This window comes from Ruditapes philippinarum, unplaced genomic scaffold, assembly GCF_026571515.1.
Source record: "Ruditapes philippinarum isolate M1 unplaced genomic scaffold, ASM2657151v2 ctg520_1_1_1_1, whole genome shotgun sequence".
Classification (NCBI taxonomy): domain Eukaryota; kingdom Metazoa; phylum Mollusca; class Bivalvia; order Venerida; family Veneridae; genus Ruditapes; species Ruditapes philippinarum.
In genome coordinates this window covers 216,088-225,503 of record NW_026854260.1, presented here as the reverse complement: position 1 = coordinate 225,503, position 9,416 = coordinate 216,088, and the positions used below count along the sequence as shown (strand labels likewise).

Genomic DNA, 9,416 nt, shown 5'->3' with positions numbered 1-9,416 from the left:
CTATCAGACCCAAATTTATAATATCCAAAGCATAAATATCTCCTAGCATCACAATTGTTCCTGTAGAAAAAAATATAATACAACTAATAAACTATCTGAGTCAAAACTGATTCCGCCAAATATTTAAATAGATAAGATTAAAAAATAATAAAAAAAACTACAAAAATAAATAAGCAGTCAAACAATTGCGGGAAACTTCAATACACAGATCTTTGACATTTGGCATTGAAATCTTTAACCTCAACTAAAGTTATATGATAACTTATTATTATAAAGTTATACAGTGAAATTTGAGAAAACCGGACGCTGAGAAAATCGGAACTCTCTAAATACTGGACGAATAATTCAGTCCCAAATTTTACCTTCTTTAATCTATTGTATTAAACATTGACAAAACCGGAATCTGTAAAAACCGAATATCGGACGGTTGATTGGGGACTACAAAGTCAATTATATAGACAATTACCCAGACAATACCGGACGCCGAATGTGTGAATAACCTTGTGTACTTATCAATTGGCTAATACGTTAATTGAGCGGTAACGGAACAATGATTGTCTGATTTTTTTTTCTTATGTCTCTTTTCACAGTTTGATTTATTGTAAGATATAGATGTTACCGTTTTATATAAATGCCAACGGAAACGACATTTTTTTCGGCGCTAAGTTCTATTCCATGGCCGAAAAGAATTCGACGAGAGCTGTCTACAAGTGACAAAGTTAAATTAATTAATGACAGTGAAACTTTGCCGAGACCTACTTTAAAAATCTGACCAATATGATATTATTATAAACAAACAAAGTAAACTATGTTCGTTAAATCATTACCCATTACCCAAATGTAAACGTATGCGGATGTACTCGGACTTGATCGTTATGAGGTAACTTCTGTTCATTTAAATCCAAACTTTAATTGTATTTATATGCAATAATTGGACTAAAACAATTAAAACATATGTTCATGTATTTTTATCATTCCTCTGTAAGTCATTGCTCGGTTATAATATAAGATCCTGAATATCTGAAGGGGACATTGAGAATACCGGACCGCTGAGAAAACCGGACAAAACCCTCAGTCCGAAAGCCGTCCGGTTTTCTCAACTTTCACTGTACATTATTTTCAGTAACTTAAACAAATTTGCATGTTCTTGTGGTGTTTTTGTTCTCATTATTATTTAAAGGACCATATTTAGATTTAGACAAAGTAACCCATATTTCATCACGAAACCAAACGTGAACAGTCACGAAAATATAGTAGATATTCGAGTTTTACAGTAACTATCAGCGTTCTTACTGAAGATGCTTTTTAACATAAAAATAAAAACTATATTAAAATACTTTCTTTATATTTTTTAAAAATGCTTCTCATATTTTACACAATTGTTTATAAATATTTTCTTTCTAAACTGCAATTGTAGAATGATGATGCTTACAAGAATAACGAGGACAACGCTAATATACTGGGGGTGAAGGGATTGATGAAAACAGGGACAAGGATGATACAGACAGTGAAGATAATGAGCTAGAGAATTACACAGATAGTGAAGAGAATAACACAGACGCAGAGAGTATTGAGAATTACACAGATAGTGACGAGAATAACACAGACGCAGAGAGTATAGAGAATGAAGAGACTGACACAGATAGTGAAGAGAACTACAAAGAACTTCTTATTGAGGTTGGAAAGTTAATATATATTGATATATTATTCGAATTCCTTAATTTTAAATATAAAAAAGAGAAAGAAGTAAAGAGATAAAGAATAAAACTAACAAAAGGTGCACAATATAAGATACTTAGATCATAAACATGTATTTGCCAGCGAATTGACTTATATCTAGTTTATACGATAACAATCACAACTCTTCCCTTATTGATTTATAATTGAATACATTTTCATATTTGACGTCAAAAGTTTCTACTGCATCTAACATTATATCATATGTTAGCTATCATGTTAAAAGTAACATGCCTCAAATGACTTTTTGTCACAGTCGTTTTTTGTGTAAACCCCTCTAATAACATGCTTATTTTCAGCGTAAAATAGTTACAAACCTATGATTTTAAGGTAATAAAAAGAAAAAAGCGAAGTGAAATTGTATGATATCAGTTGATGAGCTATGCGTCTTTTCTGTCCCGAAGAAACACACTAAGCGTCCGATGTGCATAGTCCAAAAGTACTTTTGGTAGTTAAAGTACATATGCAACTTACCTGATGAACTAATTGACCCTGTCTGGTGGTGTTATTTTTGGTGCTTTAAATATGCTAATGAATACTTAGATCACGTTTATTATAGAGAAGAAACAATGAAAACCTTAACGACCAAAATGGCAAAAAAACTGAAAAGCTTGCAGGTTATGTCCTGTTCTTGCACGTAAAACATTAGTGGTTACTAAAGACTATCGTCAAAGCTACCTAGAATAGACTTAAACAGAAGTTAAAATGCTTCTGTATTAATTGATATGCAAATGAGAATAACACAGACTATTCTTTATTTTCAATTGGAAGTAATTTCATGTCATATGTTATTTCAAAGTGCCTAAGGTTGGGACAGGGAGGCGATGATTTAAAAACCTTCCTTGAAAAGTCAAACAACGAACAGAACATTGGAGATGATGAAGATGGAAATAATGTTTTACACATTGCTGCAAGTGGAGATGATTTGGATTTATTCGAAGTTTTACTTCATTATTATGAGGACAAGATTGATGAAGGAAACAAGAAGAAAAGAACACCTCTACATATAGCAGCAAGGAATAACAAACATGAGATTGTAAACTTTCTAATTGAACGGTATGCTTGATTTATTTTCATTTCATTAAAAAAAATTAAATAAGTGTAAAGAAAATAATACACATATGAAGGACCCCTAATATATCCAGTGGTACAGACTACCAGACAAGCGCCATACAAGGTCCTAACTTGAAACTACAAACATGGCGCAAACGCTGGAAGGGGTAGGCACCCAAACGTACCTGTTTAAGTTTATTTAAGCTTAAATATATGTGTAATTTTAATTGAAGTCTTATACGAGTATATGCCAATCAATTATATTAATTTTTATTGTTTGTTTCAATCGCAAAGGTCAACGAACCTATCAGTATATTGCTTATATATTCTAAAAGATACATTCTTGCGTAATTCAAAGGTCAATTGTGGTACAAACGGTTTTAAGATATGATGGCCTTTGTGTGTCTGTTTGTATAGTTATAAGAAGACATTTTGCACTTATAAGAAGAAATTGTTGCACTCCTGAAGGGTGAGAAACGGCACAAAATACAGCATAACTTCATTACAATTTACTTAAGGGTACAGAAAAGGTAAACCTATATATTCCCGTATCATTAACAATTAGTTTAGTTTATTCTGAAAAATATTTGATTGTCGTAATGCATAAACGCCACAAAATGTAATATTTTAAACCTTCATTTTGTGGAAAAGACCCTCATACCCAAAACGCCATCGTTAGTAATAATTTCAACTTGTACACGATCCTGAACTCATGCGTAGTCAACAATAATAACCTTAAAATTCTTGACCCGCTCTTGTATAAGGTGAATGGAATGGGGGGACGTCGTTGTACATGGTTCAGTGAGCAATACTCGGTAGAAACACAACTTCTTTACAAGAGCTGTTCAATTATATCTAAAATTAAGACTTTGCAATAAATAAATTAATTTCACTTGTTTTAGATCGGAACATCTATGTAGCTACCAAAATCGTTGTCTCCCAAAAGGGAGAGTTGTACTGTTAACAACTTTGACAGGTTTTTCATCCGGTATTTTGCAGATATATATTGACGGGTACTTTAAACCACAAGTTAATTATGACCGTAGTTCTCTCACTTAATTTACAAAGTTGCACAACCGAGCCGGGAACATTTTCAATGTCGTCGTTTTGCTCTTTTTCTTGGGGATATGTTTTATTTGATAAATTAATCAAAACAGAAGTAAATCATTGTGTATTAATCTTTATTATCAATCACTTTAACAGAGCATTCGGAACACCTCGCGTTGATCATTTTTAAACTTCTCGGAGATACTACGGATTAAAAGTATTTTTATCATGTGACATTAGATGATTAAAATTAATGGTGTTGTCTTCGTATACTGAGTAAGGGGGTATTTATTTGACATTGAATATACTCTTTTTTGTATTAGCATGCTTAAAAATTATATTTGACAAACAGAATCAATTAAAGCATGCCTATTTGGATACTTTTATAACTCAATCCGAAATATCGTCAACAAGTGCTAGTAAATGTACAAGTAATTTTAACTTTCGGTTTCTGATATAATAGTCCTCACAAACTTCTCAAATGGCTTAAGTGTGAATACTGTCGGTTTCATTGAGTTTGGTCATAGAACTGATAAAACTTAGCTATTGGCCACGCGCTTAGCACCTGAAGAAGCAGTTTTGGACATATTGACAAGTTGATGCCATTCCATGAAAAACAGTATGTCGTCCCCGCAGTAAAAAAACGAGTGTGATCTAAACGAGAAAACAATGGGCAAACAAACTCAGAAAAATGGAATGAAATGGAATCAGAGGTTACCGTCCAAAGCCGCGTAGGAATACGAGGAAATGAAAATTAAGATATTTTGGCTGAAGACTCATTTAGGTATTACCACCCTAATTGGCACTATAAGGAACTAAAATTGACATCATAGGTCAGATATTTACCTTAAAGTACACCTGTATGCAAAATTTAAACAAAGTTTACCGTACGGAAATCAAGTTATGGCCACTTTTCTGAACTCAAGCTAGGATGATATGAGGGCCCTTTTGAGAAATGAGGTACCTTTAAATAATCTGCAATAACATTCTAATGAAAAATGTTTTCCCATTAATTTTTGGTAAGAAACAAATAGTACCATTCAGCTAACAATCCACATAAGCAAAATTATGGTTTCTACTTTTTTATGAAATCTGTATAAAAATGTTACCCTACCTCACCCATTTTTACCACGTGTCTGACCATTTTCCTACTTAGGGAGCTTAATTAAAAAAAATCCTTAAAATTTACCCAAATGAGTGCCTGTTTTCAAAGTTTCCCTAAATTTTTAAAGAAGTATATTGGTTGATCTTGTAAAATATGAAATACTTTTACCGTCTAGTTTTGATTTTACTACACTTTGAAAATATCAGGTACCATATTTATTACTAGATTTTATCATAATTTACCAATTAATACCTATATAAATTTAAAAAATCAAAATTAAACTTTTTTCTTTTCCAAATGGGACATGAGAGATACATAAATAATGTTAAAAGAAAAAAAAGAAAGAAAAAAAGTTGATTCTTCTGGGGATTGAACCCACGGTCCTCATTTTCAATATAGTTAACAGTAGTTCTAGCCTATTTGAATACTCTTCAAAGCGGAGGTAATGCATTAGGCTGGTAATACCTTAAATACTTAAACAGTAGACTGTTTGTTACTAACTACTTATAGTGATTTTATACATTTCATTAGTAAATTCATATAATATGAATGGGTACAAATATGGACAAAGCCGTATTTAACTTATTGATATCAACCTAGGCCTTGATGAATTACCATCTACTCCAAAAAGAAAGAGTACAAGAAAAAAAATAAATAAAAGAAAACCATATAATATCCATAAATATAATACAAAACGAGACCAAAAAGTGTTCTATGCTGCTTAACATCCGTGTTCTCATTGTTGCAAATACTCGGCTATTTTCCATTTAAATACATGAATACTGGATAAATATAGAACAAAAAAAAATGACATTGACAATGTTTAGCCTCGAACATACCTCTCTTGACAATCACTTAACAGACTGTGCTATTATGAATGTGATGACGATCTTGACATTAATCTTGTTTGACTTTTTAAAACATTATTTATATATTCAATATTAATGGTCGTAAATAACACTGGCAGTACTGAAGCGGGTTTAAATAAAACTTTTATTGTAATAATGTATTCACAATTGACAGGTCAGATAAATCAGGCTACTGTATAGGCTAGAATAGAATAGAATTATTTCCAATCATGGGCCTTCTCAGCATACAATTACATAGAATATATATCAGTACATTAAATGTAAATGTACATAAATAAAACAATAAGATGTCATAAGCTAATTCTGATTTGATAACACAATTAAAAAAGTACTAGTAACTATATGCAATTAACAAAGGCATTTTAAATGACAACACATAAAAGAAATAGAATTTGTAAAAAAAGCCTCATCAAATAACTAACCCACAATATCTTTGGAAATGCACAAAAGTGACATTGACAAAGACTAATGATGTTAATAAATAACTATAATTACTAATTAAGGATAGAAGTTCTATTTATTGTTGTACTGTATAAATGTGCTTGACTAAATTGACCATTTATACAATCAGCTATTGGCCTATAAGTGCATATTAACATGTTTTACAAGTGCATATTAACATGTTTTACACACATTTGAAGGTATTTCACCCTCAAATTCCTGCTCAGTGATACATACATAGAACACTAGTATGTGGGAAAGATACTTCTATAGCCTTTACTATGTAGATTGGAAAATAATCTCACAATGATTTGACATTTTTAAGTTGTTGTAATTGCAAGTTATCGTATGTTATAACACTGCCATATATAAGATGCAGTAAGTTCAATAAACTTTTCATTTTCATTGTTGAGCAAAAATATAAATTGATCTTTACAATTGAGAGTAGTATTAAATTTTTACATAAATCAGCACATTCTTTAAGGAAAATGCTTACTCCCCGGGGTAATAATATCAGGAGCAGGTTAAGAGTACTTCCACAAAACAAAAAATAAATAGAAAAACTAAATGACTTGGGTTGCTGTTGTTGTCGTGCCTTGTAAAATAAAATTACAACTTGCTTTGTTCTTGTTAGATAGATAGATAGATTTATTTCGACATAAAGGTAAACATGTTACACAATAAACAAACACAATATAGATTAAAACAATTACAAATAAATGAATAAATAAATAAATAAATGAATAAATACTATATTATGTAAACCGTGACATGTTCCCAAAACCAAGGATAACACAAAACAGAGCAAGCTCTTATTTCCATTGTGGTCCTTAGCATTTGGTGGCATGACATAGAGAGGTATTTCATAAAAGAAAAAATATATATCACAAATTATAAGATAAATCACATTAATGAAGGATATTTTTTAAAATTATCACAATTTAAGATGTAAGGTAATGTAAATAAAAAGTCAGTATCACATTAAGAAATAATTATGTGCATATTAAGAAAAGATTACATTAAAAAAATTATCACAGTTGTTATGAGTATGTAAGGAAAGAACATGCCATAGATTACGCTATTCAAAAAAGATAAAGTTTTTAAAGTCTTAATCAAAAATTTAAAACAAATTTCAAAAAATGAAACAGTAAACCTGAGCCGAAAAATAATTCAATAAAAAAATGAAAACATAAAATTTTCTTGCAAGAAATTTTAAGAAAAACACTAACATGCTACTTAAAAAGTGACTTTAGATGGCTACCTTAAAACGATGAAATTTGTTAATTTCAGTTATACAAGTTGGAAGACTGTTCCATAGTTTAGCACCAATAAAACTAAAAGACTTTGACCCGGAACCTTTAACCTTAGAAAGGCAATACCCTCCTTTTTTACTCAGTCTGGTGCAATAAGAATGCATAGATTCCCGAGAAACAAAATAATCACTTAAGTACTCTGGGGCCATTTGGATTTTAATCTTAAAAACGTGACATAACATGATTTGCTCAACTCTTTTACAAACTGGTAACCAATTAAGGGATTTAAAATTGGAAGGGCCAATATGAACTCTGGAATCAAGGTTTAGAACAAATCTCATCATTTTATTTTGTGTTGTCTGTAACCTGAGTTAAACCATTATACCAGACACAGCAGGCATAGTCAAAGTGGCACTGAATTAAGGAATTGACAAGCAGTTTTTTGGTATGCTGTGTAAGGAAATCTTTCTTACGGTAAAGGAACTTTAACCCGGCGTTAGCCTTCTGAATTACTGAGTCTGCCATGTAACCAAAGGACAGGTACTGATCAACAGTTACCCCAAGATATTTGATGGATGTGGATGCTTCTATTGCAGTGTCATTACAATTTATGTTTTATTTGGAATGTGACCTGAGTTTCTGTTTCGACCCAAACACAATGGACTCAGTTTTACCTAAGTGCAACGATAACTTATTATCAATTAACCATTGACTTACTGAGGACAAATCTTCAAATACAGAAATGTCCACCTCAGATAATTTTTTTCCAGAAACAAGTATTCCAGAGTCATCAGCATATAGCAATAGTCTATTTTTCACTACTGCTGACATATCATTGACGTAAATTAAAAAGAGGAGGGGCCCAAGGATCGAACCCTGGGGAACACCACATGTTATACTTGAAGTGACACATCAAACAGCTGTTGTCTCTCAGAAAGATATGACCTAAACCACCTTATGATGTAATCACCAAGACCAGAAGCTTGAAGCTTCATTAAGAGAATAAAATGGTCGAGCCTAGACCCAGACCTTTTTCCAAAAGATAAAACTGAGACAAATTTTCGTCACGTTAGTGCAGGCTTTCAAGCGGGCCCTACATTAATTTTTTTCCTATTTTTCACTACTTCTTGTTTGACGCCTACTTTTTCCTACTTCTTGTTCTTGAAATATATCCCTTTTTATACGCCCATTTGAAAAGCGGGTCGTATTATAGCCCCCCCCCCCTTCCGGGCGGCTGCGGTTGGTCGGGCGGGGTCTGATTTTTGTTCGGAGCATATTTCGTACATCCATTTTAATGAAACTTCATGCAAATGTTATAATTAACTACTATGAAGCCGTGTCGCGCCTCTTGTTGAAAGGTCAATGTCACACTTAGAGGTCATTGAAAAACGCTTGTCCGGAGCAAAAATTCTACATGTACAGAGGGATTTCAATACAACTTGGCACAAATGTCCACTATTGTAAGGCAGAGTGACGCGTGCAAAATTAGGTCCCTGCGGCCAAAGTCAGGGTCACAAATAGGGTGAAACTTCAGATAAAAATATGAAAATGTGTATTGGGACAATTAATCATCATTTATTGAGGGATTGAAGCACAAATGGTCATTATCATGACTACTGGTGTGAAACATGTAATTATGGTTAATATATGCAAAAATAATCTGGAAAGAAAAAGATCCCTCGGAAGCATTAATCACAACAAAATTACATAAGAATTGCAGACTCGGTTTGATTGAGTCTGTACATGAGGCATACTGAATAAGTGCAACTCCCCTCACGCCCCCTAGCACCGGCTTGAGCGGTACTCAAGAGCGGTACTCAAGTGCGGTACTCAATTCTCAACATAATAGTGCTGGTACCAATGATCCCGAAGGACCAAAAAAATATACCAACACTGAAGTGAAGTATACAA

At 32.4% G+C, this 9,416-nt stretch overlaps 1 protein-coding gene across 1 annotated transcript in view; it reads left to right on the top strand.

The window, feature by feature from the left end:
* Window positions 1-1,458: 1,458 nt before the first annotated feature.
* Window positions 1,459-9,416, top strand: part of LOC132739553 (serine/threonine-protein phosphatase 6 regulatory ankyrin repeat subunit B-like) — a gene marked incomplete at its 5' end in the record, with an annotated part of 31,838 nt that continues 23,880 nt past the window's right edge. Inside the window, 2 exons of the mRNA XM_060727265.1 lie at window positions 1,459-1,677; window positions 2,537-2,793. Of these exons, the coding sequence (XP_060583248.1) occupies window positions 1,459-1,677; window positions 2,537-2,793 (476 nt within the window). The remainder of the gene's footprint in view (window positions 1,678-2,536; window positions 2,794-9,416) is intronic.